At 56.7% G+C, this 19,678-nt stretch overlaps 1 protein-coding gene across 13 annotated transcripts in view; it reads left to right on the top strand.

The window, feature by feature from the left end:
• The window catches only part of TNS1 (tensin 1), a 196,872-nt gene that overhangs the window by 139,875 nt on the left and 37,319 nt on the right, over positions 1 to 19,678 (top strand). For 8 of the 13 annotated variants that reach the window (XM_038585701.1, XM_038585695.1, XM_038585698.1 and 5 more), the window contains 3 exons: positions 9,807 to 11,390; positions 17,574 to 17,657; positions 19,013 to 19,165. In XM_038585701.1, coding sequence (XP_038441629.1) covers positions 9,807 to 11,390; positions 17,574 to 17,657; positions 19,013 to 19,165 — 1,821 coding nt within the window. The remainder of the gene's footprint in view (positions 1 to 9,806; positions 11,391 to 17,573; positions 17,658 to 19,012; positions 19,166 to 19,678) is intronic. The other 5 variants (XM_038585703.1, XM_038585702.1, XM_038585700.1 and 2 more) reach the window with 3 other exon arrangements.

Genomic DNA, 19,678 nt, shown 5'->3' with positions numbered 1-19,678 from the left:
CCCGAAGCCCCCACTGACCTGACTGCAGACCCCAGGCCATCTCTTGCCCACTCTGGGAGCTGGGTTGGGACATTGCCTTGATGTGAAAATAAGCCACCAACGTTGTGCATATAAGAGTTAGGGTTTGCTGTCCTGCTGTCAGCGATTTCTGGCACTTTTCAGGGCACGCCAGGATAAAGGAGGGGGCGCTTTTGGGGCAGCTCTCATGATTTTGGCTGAGGGGCCTGCTTTAGGTCTGGGTGCTGGGGGTGAGGTTGGATGTCACCGACACTCTGAAAAGTTATTGTCTCTGCCATTCGTGATCTTTATAGACTGGAACAAACGGAATACCAATAGCTGGTCAACTGGAGGCACCTTAGGTGGTGGCCTGGTGGATCAATGTCCTGGGCGGGATGCCCACTGGCCTTCCCAAAGTCACACCTCAAGAATTGTCAAGGTTGCCAGGCCAGAATCCAAAGCTTTGCCCTGAGGATGTAGCTTTGGGGCTCCTGCCCCCCTCCCCGCCCCATCCCCTCCAGAGACCTGCCTGGGTGACCCCTTGGTGCCTCTGCTCAGGCCCGCTGTCACCTCTGGGACGTACAGGGGCTTGTGGGTTTTTTTTTTTTTTAATCTTTCTTCCTCTTTTATAAGCCAAGGAAGTGTCCTGGCTCCTAGACTCTGCCCTGTGGTGGGGGTGTTGGGGAGAAGGAGGGGGAGAGGGAGGGAAGAAAAGATTTCCACCTTATTTATTGTTCAGCAGCTGGAAAATTGTTGTCATCTGTTCTGCCTTTCATTTAGCTGAGAATGGAAAAAAAATGTGGAAAACTTTGGGGAAATAAATCTCAGTACCCTCGTAGGAACTGCGGCCCTTCCCCGTGTCCCGCTAGCGTCCCCGGCCGCTCGGGCTCCCAGGCTCTCCCTTCCCACGCGGCCGGGCCCTGGAGCCCTGGTGGCTTCGGGGCCGGGCCGGGGCCGCCGCTGGCCGCGCTCGCTCCGTGCGGAGCGCTTGGGAAGCCGCTGTGATGTCATCGGAGAACTGCGTAGCTACAGGATGATAAGTGAAGCCCTGGGGACCCAGCTGGCTGAAATTACAGACAGAGTTTTATCCCACTGGCTTCCTCCAAGCCAGAGCGAGGCGAGGCGGGCTGGCCGAGGGGGGAGCGGGGAGCAGGGGAGGGTGGTGCGTGGACGGGGCAGGCCGGCCGCCGGCTCCTCCCAGCCCTGACAGTCTCGCTGAGCCGAGCGCGACGCACACAGCCTGGGGCTGCAGCCGCGCAGGGAAGATTTGAAACTTGAAGCACGAGGAGCCGAGATCAAATCAGAGCGGCTCCGTTCTCCTCCCCTTCCCGCGGCTCCGTGCAGAGGGTGAGTGTGCGCGGGCACGCGCGTGGCCCTCGAGCCCTTGTGCGGCTCCGTGCCGGCCCTCGGGGCGGTGGGGGGCTCCTGGACCAGGGAAGCCGGGGCGGGGCGCTGGGGCCGCTGCTGCCTTCGCAGCCGGGTGTGCCGGGGCCGGCCGCCTCCCTCCTGGACTTGCGGCCCTGGGACCCGCGAGCGCCGCTGCCCCGGGGCCGAGAGGTGGCCCTTGGGGGGTCCGCGTGGGTGGGCAGCGTCATGGTTCACGGAGGATGAGGATGGGGTGGCGGGTGGAGGGCATGTAGTGGAGGCAGGCCCAGCCCCTGGGCCCCTCCCAGTGGGACCTTGATTCAGGATGCCCCCCACCCCACCCCACCCCACCCCCGTCCTGTGGTCAGAGCTTCATGGCACCCCGGGTGCTGCCCGTGCCCCGCGGGCCGCCGCGGGCTCCCTTTCATGGCTTTCCCCCAACGTTGGCAGGGCTCGTAGTGGCCCGGCTGTCCTGGCCAGGGATCCCTGGGTGGCCAGGCGGACGCCCTGGCCTGGCAGAGAAGGACTTGGGTTGTTGTGGGCTCGGGTGCTATTTTTACTGTCCCGAGTCCCTGTGATATCTGGTGCCCGGATAGGCTGAGGGCAGGGAGTGGGAGTGCCTGGCGTGGGAGCTGGAGGCCAGGCCGGACTCAGGAGGCAGGCCCAGCAAGTTCACATTTGCCCCACAGGCGTGGGCCGTCGTGTGACCTGGGCAGGTCACTCCAGGCCCTGGTCCCTCGGGTCCGAAATAAAGGTCATGATTGAGCTTTCTGTCCCTCCTTCTCTCTCTGGAGGAATTCCAGGGAGATGGTATCTGTGAAAGTGCCATGGGTCCTTCCTGAGGAAGGCCTGGGGACACATCTGTCATCATCACTCGATGAAGCCCGGTGTATTATGTTGGGAGGTTCTCGGTCCGCGGCCCCCCGCCCCCCCAGACTCCGGCCATCTTCACCTTGAAGGCCATTCAGGAGAAAGAGCCCTGAGCTTCTCTGTGCTGCGTGACCTTGGTGGGGGGGATCCCCCGGCCTGCCGAGTGCCACTGTCGTCCTGTAAAACGAGGGGTGGTGGCCAGTGGATTAACTGATCCCCTGAGACCCTTCTGCCAAAAAGCCCATGGCATTTAGAAAGCTCTCTTGGCTCCGCTGACTTCCTGGAGCAGCAGGAGACAGGAGCAGCCCGTGGGAGGGGCTCTGTTTCCCATTTCTGCTTGAATGCTGACTTTCTTCATCCCCAAGGCCCACAGGCAGGAATTCGGACCAGGGCTCTGTTTGGACATTGGGCCTTCTTTCTTCCTTGCCACAGCAGAATGATGGAGGTGGCCTCCCACCCTCCCTGGGTCCTGAGAGGCAGGTTTGTGGGTGACTCTGGGGTGGTCACTCGTCCAGGGGACACAGCCACCTGTGAAAAGATGGACAGCAGCCTTGGGAAGACTCACTGCTCTGTTGTCCGAGGTCTGAGAACGCAGTGGCTCCCCTCTGAGTGCCATCAAGCGGAAGACAGGGGCTCTGCTTGCCACGCCGGCGCTCATCTGTCTCCGCCTGCAGGGCCCGAGGCCCCCGCCCATCAGCGGTCCCCCTCCCAGTGTGAACCCCGGTCTCTCGGGCCGGACGTGTTGTCCGCCCTCTGCCATCCCGGAGGCTGTGTCTCCTTTGTGTGCTTCCCCTTCAGAGACCTGGGGTCTTGTCTTCAACCGTAAATCTGCGGACCTTCAGAGTCCCTGAGGAAGCCCATTCCCATGCAGAGCTCCATGTGGTCCAGAGCTCTCTGCGGCTGGGAGGGGCAGAGGGCTGCCTCAGTACCCGGCTGCCTGTGGGATGGGAGGTCGGCGTGGGTGGTCCGCATGGGTGACCGTCGCAGGGTCACCGGAGATGCCTGTCGCCGTTGCCACGGTGTCTCAAGAAGACCCCGGGTCGTGCCTGAGCCGTGGGGCTGAGCTTCTGCACACCCCTGTGAGGTTCTGCACACCATCCTCATCCCCTCCCCACACACCCTCCCGCGGGCAGGTCGCAACTCAGGGGGCTCCTCCGGGCTAGACCCCACCTGCGCTCCTCCAGCAGGAAGAGTTTCCTTTTCTGTGTGTTCTCCTGTTTTTCTTGGACGGAGCCTGGCGTTCTTTGTGGAATCCCAGGTGACAGAGAGGGATCCCCAGGAGCAGCACCCTGTGAGAGATACAGACGCTAAATTTAAAAGTCCATACGTGGACTTTGGGGTGTCCATTCACCCTTGGCCATTATGTGAAAGATTTGTGTTTGTGCATTTTGGGGGCAGTTAGTCTGGGCTTTCACCAGATATCCCGAATGGCCCTTAGTCTGAGAAAGTTAACATCCCGTGGACCAGAGTATGGCCGGGGAGTCCTGGGGGACACTGCAGGCGAGGCTCTGGCCCAGCCAACTTACGGGGACCTCCCCTGTGCCCAGCCTCGGCTACCAACTGTGTGAGACAATACTCCTCTCTCAGGATATTTTTGCCTGCAGTGCTTTTCTTTTCTCTTTCCTATGGGAGAAGCTTGGGTCCACCTTGAACCTCTGGTTTCCCACGGCCCTGGATGGCAGTGGAGGAAGAGTGCCTCAGTGGCTGACAGGACGATATATAACTTTGGGGACGATTAAAGGAATGCAAGAAGCATTTATGAGCCACGTAACGTGTGCCAGGCGCGGTGCTGCATCCTGCAGAGCTGTCCCATACGGCCGGTTGTGCATTGAGCTCCAAGAGGCACAGTTCGCATAGACCATATAGTGAAGGGCACCCCGTCTGGAAACCAGGCACTGGGTGGAGGGTGGGGCAGGGCTAAGGGCTTTTTCTCAAGGAGCCCTTGGCTCAGTGGAAGGACGGAACATGGACAACAGTCATGACCGGCCAGTGGGTGATTCGTGTCATGGTCGTTGTCTGCACAGGGCAAAGGGACACAGAAGAGGCTGATCTCCGTCCGGAGGATGGTGGGCAGAGGGTTAGGCCGAGGGCTGTTCCTCAGAGAAGTTCAGGCTGAACCTGGAGGAGGAAGAAGGGACTTTTCAGGGAGCTTGGGAGTTGTAGGGAAGAAACATGAAGGATCTTTCAGGAAGGGGAAGAGCATGTGCAAAGCCCGGGGTAGGAGAGAGCCTATGGATAGGAAGAGGAGTGAAGGGTGTTGGGGGGTTTTGAGGACAGCGAAGGTGAGCCTTCAGAAGGCAACCAGGGGCCAGATGATAGGAGGTATGGCATGTCCAGCAGTGGAGGGGAGTGGGGCTTGGGCTTTACTTGGTGGGTGATGGGAGCTGTTGAAACACCTAAGACAGAATGGAGAGAGGAGAACGCAGGATGTGCCAGGCCTGGCTTCAGGGACTTAGCTCCTGAGTCCTGTCACTCAGCACCCCTGCAAGTAAGCATTGGAATCTTGCCTCGCTGGGCTTGGAGGCCAGGCTCTGTGCGGTTAAGTGGTTGGTGCAAGCGGACTTGCCATCAAGATGGGGACCATCCTTCTGAGTGATGCTTGTGTCTGGCACACGGGTGGGGTGGGAAGGGGCACCTCTGGCTCCTCCATCTTCTCTCCAGAACCATGTCCCCCCGGCCTTCCCGGTATCCGGCCGCATCCTCTGGCTCCCACAATAGCCCTGGTCCTATTATGGGGCCCCAGCCTGGGGCTCTCCACAGCTGAGGGGGAATCTGTGACCAACGGGTTAACGTGTCCAGACCTTGCTCTCTCAGCTGCTTCTCGGCCAGGCCTCAGCCCTCGTGAAAGCTCACCTACGTCCCACACGCGTGTGGCCTTAGATGCCCCCTCACTGTGTTTAAGGAGCTGAGGCTCCCTCTGCGTGTGCCGAGGCCCTGGTCTGCTTCTAAACTACTGTGTCCGGGGTGGGCGTGATGCTGCCTCCCGTTGGCACTGCTTTGATTCTCCTCCACGTTGGTTGGTCATCACTGCTCTGGGGAACATGTTTTAGTGATTGTTATTCTGCTGGCCGTGGACCCACAGGACTTTTGTGTCACGAAGTGCCCCCTCCTTGAAAACCTTAATAAATCATTCACTGTTCAAAACAGACCTGCTGCTTGGACAAGGAGGGGTCGCTCCTCGCTGAATCATCGCCAAAGGAAACTTCTTTCTTGGAGTCAACCGGGCTGGCACCTTTTACTCTTCATGGTCGGGGCCATCTGTCCTGACATCTAAATAAGTGAAACTTTTCCATTAGCAAGAAAAGTGGGGGGGGTTGGGACTTAATCTCAGAGTCTAAAGTGCTGACCACGGGGGTCAGGGTTTCTCAAGATAGTATCCACCTATGCGAGTCCCGGAGCCTCAGGAAAGCTAAAATACTGCTTTTTGGCCTCGCCCCAGACCTATGAGTAAAAAATCTTTCGGGGTGGGGCCCCAGAATCTACATTTTTAACACTCCTTATGGAGTCTATTCTTATGAACATCAAAATTGGGAAACTGCCGCCCTAAACCCGGGTCATCCTTGCATCCCGTCTTTCTTTCCTTCTTTTCAAAGGGTGCAGGATGCACGCGTCTTTCCTTCCCTGCCTCCTGGCCCGTTCTGTGCTTCTAGCACCACGCACACCTCCGTGGGTTGCTGGAGGGAGCCGAGGGGGTGGGTCCGTGTCCAATCAGCTGGGGATTTTCCTCGAAGCTTTCCAAAAGCATGACTCGCACATCTGGATCGCGGCCGCCGAGGAACCAGGGCCTCTTGGTGTCGTGGAGCTCGTGCTGGAGGGTGGAGCCGGGGCTGGGAGCAGCTGCCGGAGAGAGTGGAAGACAAATTCAGACAAAGCAAGTGGAGCTTTGAAGAGACCGTGGGCGTCTCGGTGGCCCGGGGAGGTGGCCCAGGACACAGCACGCCCCGGTGGCCTGCCCTTGCGGCTGGGGGCTCTTGGCTACGTGTAGCTGGCGTGACCCCTGCCGTCCATCCTCCTGCTCCACTGTCACCCGTACTGGTACCCAATGCCCCGATCGGGCAGGTTCCACCTCTGTCCCCTGCGCCCTGCCCCTGGGCATCTCATCCTCACCTGCCCTATGCCAGTCGTGCCCCTGGAGGCTGTGGCCCTGGAGGTCCCTGGAGGTCGTGCCCCTGGAGGTCCCTGGAGGTCCCTAGAAGTCGTGCCCCTGGAGGCTGTGCCCCTGGAAGTCCCTGGAGGTCATGCCCCTGGAGACTGTGGCCCTGGAGGCTGTGGCCCTGGAGGCTGCAGAGACTGTGAGCTGGATCTGGTGGCCTCTCGGCTTTAGAACCTCGAAACCACCTCCTACCCCCATCTCCTTGGGCTGTTTCCCTCCTCCTCCTTGGCCTGCCTGCCACTCTCTTTTGCCCTTCCTGCCTTAATAGATCCAAACCAACATTGTGTTCCGGCTTCTTGTGGTCCTGCTAAGTAGCACTTAAGGTGGCGGCGGTGGCCGTGCAGAAGGGAGTGACGAGCGTGTGTGTACTGGTGTGGGGGGCAGAGGGGAGTGCATCTCCCACAGGAGGAACAGGGGTACCTGCCATGCTGGGGTCAGGCCAACACACTGGGGGTTCGGCAGAGCCCTCTCGAGGCTGCACACCCCTGGGGTGGGCCCTGGGTGTCCTCACGGCCTCCCCTCGATAGGGAAAGGAAGGCCAGCGCAGGCGCAGGACAGCCCGCAGTGGCGGGAGCAGCTGGCTCCTGCCTGGAGGACTGCGATAGATGTTTCTATTTGTATTTTGCAGAAAAGAATTAGTTAAACGATCTACACGTCTTCGATTTTCTTACTCAGTCTCGGTGGCCTGGCAATTATCACTGGTGATGTGGCCACAAACAGTGGACCGTGTGGGTCTAAATTCCAGGGAAGAATAGGTTTAATATTGACGTTGTAAGAATCGATGAAGGGGCCAAGCGGGGCAAGGTATCGGGTCCTGGGAATGAGTGTGAGATCGTCCTCCCTGCCTCCCTCGGGGGATGCCTTCTTAGCTCTCTCGCCAAAAGCTCGTCTCTTAGGAACCCAAGCAAGATGATGCGGGAGTGGGCCTCCTTTCTCTCGGAAGGAAAGAATACTTTTAGGTGTATGCTGGTTTGCACCCTCTGTGTAAAGGGGGAGCCCGTCGGCCACTCCACCCTTTGCTTTGCTGTTCCCCCCACTTCCCAGACCACATGAGGAGGAACTTAGGAGATTAAGGGGTACAGGGGATAGAGCAGCTCCCTGGCCTCACAGCGTGAGCTTCGGAGTGGGGCCAGGGCCCAGGAGTGACCTGTCTCCTCTGGGGTCAGCAGCTTTCCAGGCTCATCGGGAAGGAAGGACAGCTCTTCGGCTTCCCACTCTCATGGGAACCAACCCCAAGAAATCTGATGGAGGAGAGCTCTGGTCTTCAATGCCTCCCCGCTGTGGAAGCTGTCAGCTGGAGTCTCTTGCGAGTGTGTGCAGCAGGGAGCCCAGTTCTTTGGAAGGACGTGGCATGAGGGGCAGTGTGTCTCTTTGGAAGGACGTGGCATGAAGAGCAGTGCCTCTCTTTGGAAAGACACGACATGAGGGGCAGTGCATCTCTTTGGAAGGACGTGGCATGAGGGGTGTGTGTCTCTTGAAGGATGTGACATGAAGGGCAGTGCCACTCTTTGGAAGGACATGGCATGAGGGGCAGTGGGTCTTTGGAAGGACGTGGCATGAGGGGCAGTGCCTCTCTCCAGTAGCTTTGACACCTTTAGCGACGATGACAGGCCAGTTGGAAGAGGCAGTCTTCCAAGCAGTCCCTGGGGACCCCGGCACGAAGAACAGAGGAGCTGTTCTGGAGCTTAGAGCGAGCTCCGACTCACACCAGCCCGATCCCTGGGAGCCCTGGGCCGTGGCCACACTCCGGCCCAGTATTGCGTGGGGCCTGCCGCTGGCCAAGGTCCCAAAGCCCCAGGGAACACTGGGGACGGAGAGGTGGTTCTGGACAGTTAAGTGAGTGAGCAGAGCATCCAGCTCCCCGGGGGCGGGGGGGCGTGGACGATGCACCTCGCTGGGCATCGCTGTGCTAGCTCCCGTGACGTCACTGGTTGGCCTGTGGTCCGTTGAGTGTGTATGTTGATCAGGATGTTCCTGTTTTGTGGTTGTGTGATCACTTGTTTTTGGCTGTGGGCTTCTGTGCGAGTGTTTATTTTTAGAGGCTGCCACTATCTGGCCTGAGGGCTGATCCTTGGGCCTGGTGTAGGAGCTTGTATTTTGTGAAATGACTGTGGCTTTAGATTGAAGTATTTATGTTGGGGTGTTGCTGCCTTTTTATGTGTTTAAGTGACCCTGTGTGTGCGTGTGATACGAGAGACCGTGTGGAATAATAAAAATTACATGGTTTTTTGATGTTCTGATTTTAAATTAATTTCGCTTTTAATTTCGTTTTATTTTAATCATACTTTAAATTAGTTCTGATGTTGAATCCCAGCTCTCCCGTGTATCTGCAGATGAATGGCCTCACTTCTGCGGACCTCAATTTCTCCCAACCTTAAAGTAGGCATAATACTCCCGACTCACAGGATTAGAAATAACGGGTGTGTAAAGGGCACCGTGTTTGGCGCCTCGGGGGCACCTATGCATCTAGTGTGCCCCGAGAGTGCAGCAGGGTGTTTGATTTGGGCGAATTCTGGGTGTTTGACTCGGGTGATTATTAGTTGGCGTGTGTGTCCCTGGATGTCTTTGTGTCTGGTTTTCCTGTGTGTGGTTGGTGTGTGAGTGACTCTGGGTGTCTGGCTGGAGTTTGTGCAGGGTTTGGGAGGGGGCTTCCTTTTCTTGCCAGCTGGGGGCCTGCCTTTAGAGCGAAGGGAGGGGAGGTGTTTGTGCGTGCACGCAAGTGTGTGTGTGTGTGTGTGTGTGTGTGTGTCGGGGCTGGAAGCTGGGCTGCTGACTGTACAGGGTGTGAAATCACTGAGTCCCTCTGGGTGGGGAAGTTCTTCATTCCTGAGTCAGCCCTTTGGCCCTGAGCCACCCAGTGCTCACTCTTTCCTTTCAGAGAAAGTATTGCTCATGGGGTCCCCAGAGCTGTGCAGACAAAATGACACAGGGGACACCCCTCCCTGATGAGAACATCTCCTTTCGTGTTCTGGATGCTTCCCCTGCCACCCTGGTCTCTGAGTCCCCTTTCCGGAACCCCACAAGCTCAGCATTCAGAGGGAAAGCATGTCCTCTGTGACACGGGGACTGCTGGCTTTGCTGGACCCCATCCTGACCCAGTGCTTCCAGTCTTTGGGAAGCTGGTGAGATGCCAGAGCCAGGGTTTAGACTGGGGCATCTTGCTCCCAGGACCCCCCCGCAACACCCACCTACCTTAGGCTTCACTGCCTGGCCCTGAGGCTGTGTTGGGGCCCAAAAGCCTGGGGTCGGGTCCTTTTTTCCTCCTCTCCCACATCCCTCACCTCAGCTCTATCTTGAGTCAGGAGAGGAGATTTTAGGATCCAGGGAATGGAAGCTCTTCACTCCTTTCCTCTGGGAGAAGAGAAGATGTCATGCCTCCCACTGACCTCTGTGTCTGTTGTCCCCTCCGGCTCTCTTGCAGAGGTGGTGGGACACACTCAGGGACCCCTGGATGGGAGCCTGTACGCCAAGGTGAAGAAGAAGGACTCCTTGCACGGCAGCACTGGGGCTGTCAATGCCACGCGCCCTGCCCTGTCGGCCACCCCCAACCACGTGGAGCACACCCTCTCCGTGAGCAGCGACTCCGGCAACTCCACAGCCTCCACCAAGACAGACAAGACCGATGAGCCCGCCCCCGGCCCCTCCAGCGCCCCTGCTGCCCTGAGTCCCGAGGAGAAGCGTGAGCTGGACCGCCTGCTCAGTGGCTTCGGTGTAGAGAGAGAGAAGCAAGGGGCCATGTACCACCCCCAGCATCTCCGGTCCCGCCCGGCGGGGGGCCCGGCCGTACCCTCCTCTGGCCGGCATGTCGTCCCAGCCCAGGTTCACGTCAACGGTGGAGCCTTGGCCTCTGAGCGGGAGACGGACATCCTGGACGACGAGTTGCCCAACCAGGATGGGCACAGCGTGGGCAGCATGGGCACACTGTCCTCCCTGGACGGGGTCACCAACACCAGTGAGGGGGGCTACCCAGAGGCCCTGTCCTCCCTGACCAACGGCCTGGACAAGCCCTACCCCGTGGAACCCATGGTCAATGGTGGGGCCTACCCCTATGAGTCCGCCAGCCGGATGGCACCTGCCCACGCGGCCCACGTGGCCCCCATGCGACCCTCCTACTCGGCGCAGGAGGGCTTAGCCGGCTACCAGCGGGAGGGGCCCCACCCAGCCTGGCCGCAGCCAGTGACCACCTCCCACTATGGCCATGACCCCAGCAGTATGTTCCGCTCCCAGTCCTTTCCGGAAAGCGAGCCCCAGCTGCCCCCAGCTCCAGCACGCGGGGGCAGCAGCCGGGAGGCTGTGCAGAGGGGCCTGAATTCCTGGCAGCAGCAGCAGCAGCAGCAGCAGCAGCAGCCTCGTCCACCTCCTCGCCAGCAGGAGAGAGCCCACCTGGAGAGTCTCGGGCCCAGCAGGCCCAGCCCCCAGCCGTCGGCAGAGACCCCCACCCCCGGCCTCCCTGAGTTCCCCAGGGCAGCCTCCCAGCAGGAGATTGAGCAGTCCATCGAAGCACTCAACATGCTGATGCTGGATTTGGAGCCGGCCACAGCTTCCGCCCCCCTGCACAAGTCCCAGAGTGTCCCGGGGGCCTGGCCAGGGGCTTCCCCGCTGTCCTCCCAGCCTCTCTCAGGCTCCTCCTGCCAGCCCCATCCACTGACCCAGTCCAGGTCTGGCTACATCCCCAGTGGGCATTCCTTGGGAACCCCTGAGCTGGCCCCACGGGCCTCCCTGGCCGTGGAGTCCTTCCCTCCTGGCAGGCCTTACTCACCTTATGATTATCAGCCATGTCCAGCTGGGTCCAGCCAGAGTTTCCGTCCAAAGAGCCCAGCCTCCTCCTCATCTGCCTTCCTGTCAACTACCCAGAGCCCTCCAGGGCCTCAGCAGCCCCCAGCCTCTCTCCCTGGCCTCACTGCTCAGCCTCCGCTCCCACCGAAGGAGGCAACTTCAGACCCTTCGCGCACTCCAGAGGAGGAACCACTAAACCTGGAGGGACTGGTGGCCCACCGCGTAGCAGGTGAGAGCCTCAGGGACCATCAGTCCTGGCAATCCCCTCCCACCCCCTCTGTGCCTTCCTTCTTTGGTCTCGGTTGGTCTTGCTGGGGGGAGGTGCCAGGGCAGCCATCAGCCCTTGGCAGGTGCTGCTTTGACCTGGGGAAGAGGTGTCAGGAGCTCACAGGCTAGCCAGCCATCCCTTCCTGCATTCAATGTCTGTTAGGCTCTATGCCAGGCATTGAGATTCAAAGACTAGTGTCTCTCAGTTCCTGCCTTCAAGGAGCTTACAGTTTAGGAAACGGAGAGGTACACAGGAGTGTAAGGTGTGCCATGACAGGGGTGGGGACCGACACCCCAGAGCTGGAGGAAAAGCAAGGCTTATCAGCTAGGATGATCAGGGAAAGGTTCCTGGAGGTGGTTACTTTGGGGCTGGAGTACAGATTTTCTAGGCAGAGAGAAGATGCTCTTCGCAACTACCTGCAGCCCTCAGACTTCAGTTCCTGGGGGAAGGTGTGGAGAAGGCTGGAGGGGAGGTTTCTGTAGACTCAGGTCCTTGGGCCCTCCCAGGGGCATAGTAGAGAAGAGAGGGTGTCCTAAAGGTCTGGGCTCTACCTGAGTGCTCAACCCTGGTGGGTCCCCTCAGGAAATGTCTCATTTGGTGGGGAGACCAAGGTTCCCCTTCTTGTTCAACTGTCTTGTTGGTCCTTGCTTTTGGACCGGCTCTGTATGAGAAGCAGACACAGAAACGAAGCTCCATTTCCTATCAGAGAATGGGCTTAACTTTCTGGAGAGAGGAGAGAGAATGGAGTGACCAGAGAGCTTATTGGGGAGATAAAGGCAAGAAATGGCAGAGTGTGCAGGGCCACATTGGGAGGGATGGGAAGGGCTCCCTTCCTTCCTATTGGCCTAAGCCTATGACAATTCCATGGGGGCAGCTGAACTGGGTGGGAAATCCTGTGGGTTTATTTAAATGTTGGAGGTAAGGCCAGGCAGGGGTGGACTAGAGACTGCGGGTAGGGGACCTTGTGCCAAGCCCCTCAGCTGCCAGGGTGATGAGAGCTCAGGGAGGAGAAGAGGAGCCTGGGCAGCTGACTCTGCCCTCCACCTCTTTCCCTAAATGTAGGGGAAGCTGAGTCACCATACCAGCTGTAGGAAGAGAGGGAGACCCCTCTCTGGGGATGGACAGTGGGTTTGGGGAAATAGCTGAGGGCAGGCCAGCTGGCTATTGGTCTGTGTCTAGGACCTGTGTGGGGCATGGATGCCCTGCTATACTTCAGAGCAGAGTGCAGTTCCTCATTCCACTCTCAGTAACTTCAAATTGGCCACGATGGAAGTATTTATTCCATGGAAATTGGCAATCAGGGTTTCATCTTGCCTGGAGAGCTGGTCAGGGAGCACATTATTGCTTTTAGCTGAGAGTCAAAACACAGGATGAGTAGTTCTCTAACTCTAGAAGTGAAAAGCTTTATGAGGTGGTCCACATGGGGCTGCCATCTTCTGCTTTTTCCCCACCTCTGGGCTCCTGAGATAAGGACCCCTGGCTTCTTTGTCAGAGATTTTGTTAAAGGGGGAAGAATGGGGCCCTCTTAATATTTCATAGAATTGAGGTGACCTGAGGAATAGTAACACTCTAACCTAATCATGGGTGGGATCTGGGGCCAGATTCTCTGGGGAAGCAGAGTGAATTTCCTCTCCCCTACCAGAAATCCCTTCTGTATAGCTCTCCTGGAGCTTGCTCTAAAGGAAGCTGTACCTTAATGGGTCCAGAAGGATGCCCATCATCCTTCTAATGGGTCAGAAGGATGGGCATCTTGTAGTGCATCTCCTCTCAGCCTTTTCTCTGCTACCAGTTTCTGAAGTCTTGCTGTCAGCCTCTATATCCTTAGCTGCTCAGGCTTTGGCTGCCAAGGAGTCATAGGGAGGGAGAGATGTTGGTACAGTGTCTCTGTCCCCAACCCTGCTATCATCCTCTCCACCAACTGTGAGTGACTCAGTCAGGAGAAGTGATGAGGTGTATAGAGTGGACAGATATATTTGGTCTCCAAGGCTATAGAGGGGCCTCTTTGGTCCACACCCTGTCATGAAAGTATTTCTTATGTCAGCAGGTCCTGTTTGCACAACTTCCTCAGTAACCCTGCAGAGGCAGGATCATTGTGTACAACAATCTGGGAGTCAGGGAACAGACTAGTACCACTTCCTCCTGCATCTTCTACATTTTTCTGCGAGAAGCTGGAACATAAGCTTCAGCATGAGTAACCCAGGAAGCTCAGATCTGAGGGAGAGCCTCTTCATGGCTATGAACTTGATCTGGTTTCTCCTGGCTCTTCTTCCTTGGCTCAGTATTTCTCCAATACTGTATCATTGGTTCATTCCACTTTGATCCAACAACTCCTTGTGTCTTATTTCAGCTTGGATATCAGAGAATATAGGAGTAGTTTTCTTAACTTGATAAAGGGTAGGTGCCAGGAATCTGTAGCATATACATCACACTTTCTTGTGAAACATTAGAAGCATTCTTGTTAAACCAAGGACAAAATAAATATGCCTGTTATCACCACTATCACTTAGCATTGTATTGGATATCCTAGCCAGTGCAATAAGACAAGAAAAAGAAATAGGAGTCAGAGTTGTTGAGTCCATGTTATCTTATAATCCTGATTCTGTGACTGGACTGATCTCAGATGTCCCTAGAGGTAGAGATTTCAATGCATGTTGGAGATCAGATGTGCATCTTATCTTTAAGGAGTCTAGAGTTTAGTAAGAGGAGAAAGAATTGGAACTTTAAAATGAAGTCTTTCTTAATAAGTGAGCTATAGAGAAAATTCTGTGGGAGTAAAGAAAAGGTAAAGATCCATATCAGCTGAAGAAATTGAGGAGTGTGTTGAATGTGGGTTTTAAATAGAACCTTGGGAGAGGTGTAGGAGTTGGAAACTGGTTGGGGTCATTGGAGAGACAGGGTTCTTAGTGAAGACAGGGAAGCATAAGTGTTTGACGAACATAGTAGATTGAGAGCATATAGGCAGTGTGAGAGAGAGTCAAGGAAGGCAGCCTGGGGCCTGCAGGTTGTTGGTCTTAAAATACTAGACTATGGAGTTTGAATCTTGCCTGGTGGCAGTGTGGAGCCACGGCCTGTTTTAGTTGGAGTATGCCATGATCAGAGCTGTAATTTAGGAAGATGTATCTGGTGGATCTGGGCAGGAAGGATGCAAAATAGGAGAGTTTGCATCTTTGAGTTGGGAGAGAGTTTCTAACTCTGAGTTGGGAGATGTGGTCATTTATTAGATAGACTGGGTTGGGCCATTGCATGAGGATGCTGACCATGGAGACGAAAAAGAGATGGGTGCTAAGGATACCACGAGAATGGAACCAGTACACTTACAAATTGATTGGATATAGGAGGTGAAGGAGAGGAAGACACCAAAGATGAATCTGGTACTCCATGAATAGGACCAGAATGCCAGTTCCATTAACAAGCCAGGCTTTAGGGGAAGTGGATTTTGTGTAAGATGAAGACATCAGTGTTCCATATGTTGAGTTTGAGGTAATGGCGGAGCCTGCAGGTAGTAGATGTAGGGAAAGCAGCTAAACATCTGGAATTGGAGCTTGAAAGAGTAGAAAGAACTATAGATTTTGGAGTCATCCTCACAACGATGTAGATTAACACTTGGCCATGAATGAGATCTCTATGTCAGAGGGCATGGAGAGAAAGGAACTTAGGGTGAAATGGCCATGAGGGGAATGGAGTGGGGGTGGCGCTGAGAAGGAATGTTCAGGACAGCGAGAGAAGACAAGGACAGTGGGTCACCACAGAAGTCAAGACAGTAAAAGGTTTCCAGAAGGAGGGGTGCGGGGCTCGAAATGTCACTGGAGAGATCACGAGGAGGAGGACTGGGAAAAATCCACTGGGCTTGCCAATTAGGTGGCCCCGGGGATTTTCAAAGACATATTTTCAGTAGAGTGGTCATGACAGAAAGCAGACCGCGGGATTGAGAAGTGAGTGCAGAGAGGCCGCGCAGACAGGATGTCAACTGTTCTTTCAAGTGGTTGTATGATAAAAGGGAAGAGCATGGGTAGTTAAAGAGTGTAGCAAGATGCTGGGAGTTTTATTTGTTTATTTTTTATTTTTTGTAAATATAGGAGCCATGAGAATGTTTTTTAGAGGAGGAGAAGCAGAGGTTGAATATGGAGGGAATCAAAAGTAGTAAAAGATGTAAGAGAAAGAAAGAAACTGCAAGAACAAGATCAGTAAGGAAGTAAGAGTGGATATAGGCCTAGGAGCCCAAGTGGATGGGTGATTTAGGCTCAACGAGGAGGTGAGATACCTCTTCTGTGAAGTAGGAATAAAGGGTGAATACAAATTTAGGGAAATACCGGTATCAGGCTTTGGGACCTTGAACTGAGAACCCAACTTTTACATTTCATTGTGTGGAAATAGGAGATGATATCAAGGCGCATTCAGCCATTCATTCAGCATGAATTCCTAGTCTGTGTTAGTCCAGGCTCTGGAAAAATGGTGGTAAACAAAAGAGGTAAAAATTCTTGCCTCCATGAGAGGACAATAAACAAATAAGCAAATGCATGTATATTACGTCAGATGGATGATAAGTGCCACAGAGATAACGTAAAGCAGCAGAGTGTCAGTGAGCGGCAGAGGGAGGGTGGGTGGTTGCATTTTACACAGGATCAGGGAAGGCTACACTGGGCCGTGAGGGAACATGCAGATAGAACAGCAAGTGCAAAGGCCCTGAGGTGAGGAGTGTAGTGGGGCACGAAGTCAGAGAGGTGATAGGCCTGGGGGCCAGCTTGCGGGGGGCCTGGTGGGTGATTATACGAACTTGGGCTTTTGCTCTGTGTGCTGTGTGCAGAGCAGTGACATCGTCTGACTTGTTCTAAAAGGACCAGTGTGGCCAGGATGGAAGGAGGGAGACCGGTGAGGACGCTGCTGCTATTGATCAGAGTGGTGGCTGTGGAGACGGGGAGAAGTGCTTAGATTGTAGACAGCTTTGGAGGTGGGGCCGTCAGACCTAGATGTGGGATGGGAACAAAAGTCGAGGACGGCTCTAGGGTTTGGGGGCCTGAGCAACTAAAGGGTGGAGCTGCTCTATATCTAGACGGGTAACAACGTGGGAAGGGCAGACTTGGGAGGAACGTCCGAGGTGTGATTTTGGCCATGACAGATTGCAGATGCCCTCGAAAGCTCTGAGGGGAGAGGTTGGAGCTTAGAAGCGGTGGCACAATGATGCCAGTATACGATGTCGCCAGTGTATGATGTCTCATGCAGTGTGGCACTGCGTGGTGGCGCCCAGCGGGGACCACAGGTACAGAAGAGCTCCCAGGGCTGAGTCCCACAGCCTCCCACATTTGGCAGGTAGAGGCACGGGGAGGATGGGGCCAAGAAGCTGGTGTGGAGCAGCTTGTGAGGCAGAAGGTTGGTGAAGGAGCGTGTTTACCCATGCGGCCCCTGCGGTGTCAGGGGGTCTGCGAGCGTGGAGAACAGGAGGGCATGGCAGGTCTTTATGGGGCATCCAGGCGGGCTCATCTGAAGGACTTGTTAGTGGTGCCCGGCAGCTTGGGGGCAGGAGTAGAAATGTAAGGGACTCCGCGGAAGAGGGTTATGAAGGCGAGTGCAAGGGAAGGACTGACGGCCTGGAGATGATGGATGCTCGGGACTGTGGCCCCTGGGCTCAGGCTGGTTGGGTCACAGCTGAGTCCAGAAGGAGGCAGGTGACCATGAGAGAAGAGAGGTCCCAGGTTGGGGCCATGCTGACCGTGGGGGCAAGTGAGTTGTGGGCCAGTGGGACTGCATCTCCAGGTCCCTGACCGGCCCCTGCTTGCCCCATGCTGGGGTGAGAAAAGAGAGAGGTGTGGCGTCCTGCAGGACAGCAGGAGGCCCCCCTGCCCCTGGGGAAGCAGGACCCTGGACGCACCCTCTTTTCTTGTCTGACAGCCCCCCCCCCACAACCTCTCTCCAGCGTGTGGCCGGCTCCCAGACTCAGAACACCAACTAATCTTGATTTTCTCTTTGTTTTTGTTTTGTTTCGTCTTGTTTGATGGCTTGTCCCTTGCGTTCTCCATGTGTGTGGTGTCCCTCGTCCCCTGTGCTGTGGGCGTGGTGCCTTCCTTGCCTGGTGTGGTCCCCTTGCCCCTGCCTTCCCTTCCTGCTTGTCCCCCTCCCTGCCGGCTCCCCCGGGGTGGGGGTGGGCAGCGTACAATGCCAAGCTGCAGGGCCTCGGGCACCCCGGCTCCCGGCTGCCTCCTCTCCACCGGCTCCGATCTTCTTCCCTCTCCGGTTGGTTCCCCTCCACCCCTCCACCCTTCCGCCCCTCCACCCCTTCCCTCTACCCCCTTCCCCCTTATAAGTCTCTGGCCCTCATTGTGGCTGTCAGCCTCTCTTCCCCCTCTCTCATGGGCCACTCCTTCAAACCCCTGCCCTCTCTCGTCCTCTTTCATTTTCCCGTCCACCTTCCCTCTCCTCCTCCCCTCTTTCTCCTCTTTCCATCTCTTCCCATTCTCTTTGCCCCCTCCTCCCTTCCTTACTGCCTCCCTGCCCTGCCCACTTCCTCCTCCCTCTCTCAAGACCCTCTCCCCTTCCTTTCTGCATGAGCGAGTGCTCCCACTTCCGCATGGACACAGGCCTGATGCTTTTGGCTTTGGCCTTACCTGCTGAGGACACAGGGTCTGGGGTGACTAGATGAGCTTCCAGATTCCCCATGGACACACAGGCTTTTGCACTGAGTGTGCTCGGTGAGGGTGGGGACAGCTCGGCTCTCCGGCCACCCTCGCCAGACCGCCCAGGCTGCTGGGCCAGGGTCTCAGCAGGAGCCAGGCTGTGCTTTGCATGGGCCACCAGGCTTCATGACAGACAGTGGCGCCCTAGCACCTGCCGGTCTGTCCACTCTCGAGTGCGGTACTCCGTGGGGACGCAGCATCCCCTCTGACCTCATCCCCAATCTCTGATCCTGGGACCCACGGCCAAGAGTCAGAAGCCCTGGGTGTGGTCCTGGCTCTGCCTGTGACTGCCTCTGTGACTCTGGGCAAATTTCTTAATTACTCAGCTCAATTTCCTGATGTGAAACATGGAGAGATCATAGCACTGCCACGTGTGTTTTGCACGGTGGCCTGACCTGCCCCAGTATGGTGCACCTTTCATCAAGGATCCCGTTGCTCTATTTGACGGTGATGCCCCCTCACGTCTGCCCCGGGTCTCTTGGACATACAGGCTGTTAGCTCTGGGGAGACTCACCTCACTGTTTTCCCTGTGCCTCTGAGCCCGGAGGCCCAGGTTAGGGAGGAGGCCGTGCTGAGCTTGCCCCATGCCGTGGCCTTGAGCAGTTCTGGGAAAAGGCTTAGGGGGTCATGGGGACTGGTGGCCACTGATGGCAGCATCTGGTGCTGGCACAGACCCTCCTCTTCCCCATCATGGAAAGTGGGGAGATGACTCTAGCAGAATGCCCCCTGTCCTCCACCTCCCCTCTCTCCCTTCACCTCTCCTTGACCCAGTGGTGGGGAGTGCAGTGTTCACTTGGACCTGGGGGTTCGGGGCAGTTCTGGGGTGGTGGGCCTGTCCTGAGGGGAGCTGGCATGGCTTGCCCTGGGGCTGCTAGTGTGATCGCCGTGTGGCTTTCTGGTGCCCTGGCCCAGCAGGTGGCCTCCCGGATACCCTGGCTTTCGGAGCCCCAAGCATGCCGTCGGACACCCAGCCCCGTCACCTGGAGCTGAGGAATCCAGGCTTCTGGAAATCGGAAGGCTGGAAAGAAGAGCTGGGTCTGTGGGGGTGGACACGGCCAGTCCGGGGAGGCACGTGATGATGCCTGACACCGGGGCGTTTGTCCATGGGACTCGGGTGGTGGGCCCCTGTGTTCTGCTGAAATGGGTGTATGGATGTGTGTTAGGGCTGCGGCCCCCAGAAGTGCAGTGTGTGTGTGTGTGTGTGTGTGTGTGTGTGTGTGTGTTAGATGAAGGGGATTCATTGCCTCAGGTCCAGTCCACCTCGGGGGGTGGGGTGGGGGGCTTAGAGCCAGCTGTGCCACCCGGAGTGAGGACCCCCAGGAATGGGGCTGTCTTGGCACCCTGTTCTTTGAGGTCTGGTGGGTGGGGTGGAGGCCCTGGGCTGAGGTGACTGTCATCATCCAGGTGGTGGAATGGCCCAAAGCAGCCTCCAGAGGACACCGAGTGCTGCTGACTGTTTTGATCCTAAAGGCCACGTCCTCGCCATGAGGGCATCGCACTCCTCTTGCTCTGGCGCTAGGACGAAGACATCTCAGAGCCCCTTGGGCGGTTCTTTCCACCTTTCTTCACCAGCTTCCTCCA

Source organism: Canis lupus, chromosome 37 (genome assembly GCF_011100685.1).
Source record: "Canis lupus familiaris isolate Mischka breed German Shepherd chromosome 37, alternate assembly UU_Cfam_GSD_1.0, whole genome shotgun sequence".
Taxonomy (NCBI): Eukaryota; Metazoa; Chordata; class Mammalia; order Carnivora; family Canidae; genus Canis; species Canis lupus.
This window is presented reverse-complemented; position numbering and strand designations above follow the sequence as displayed.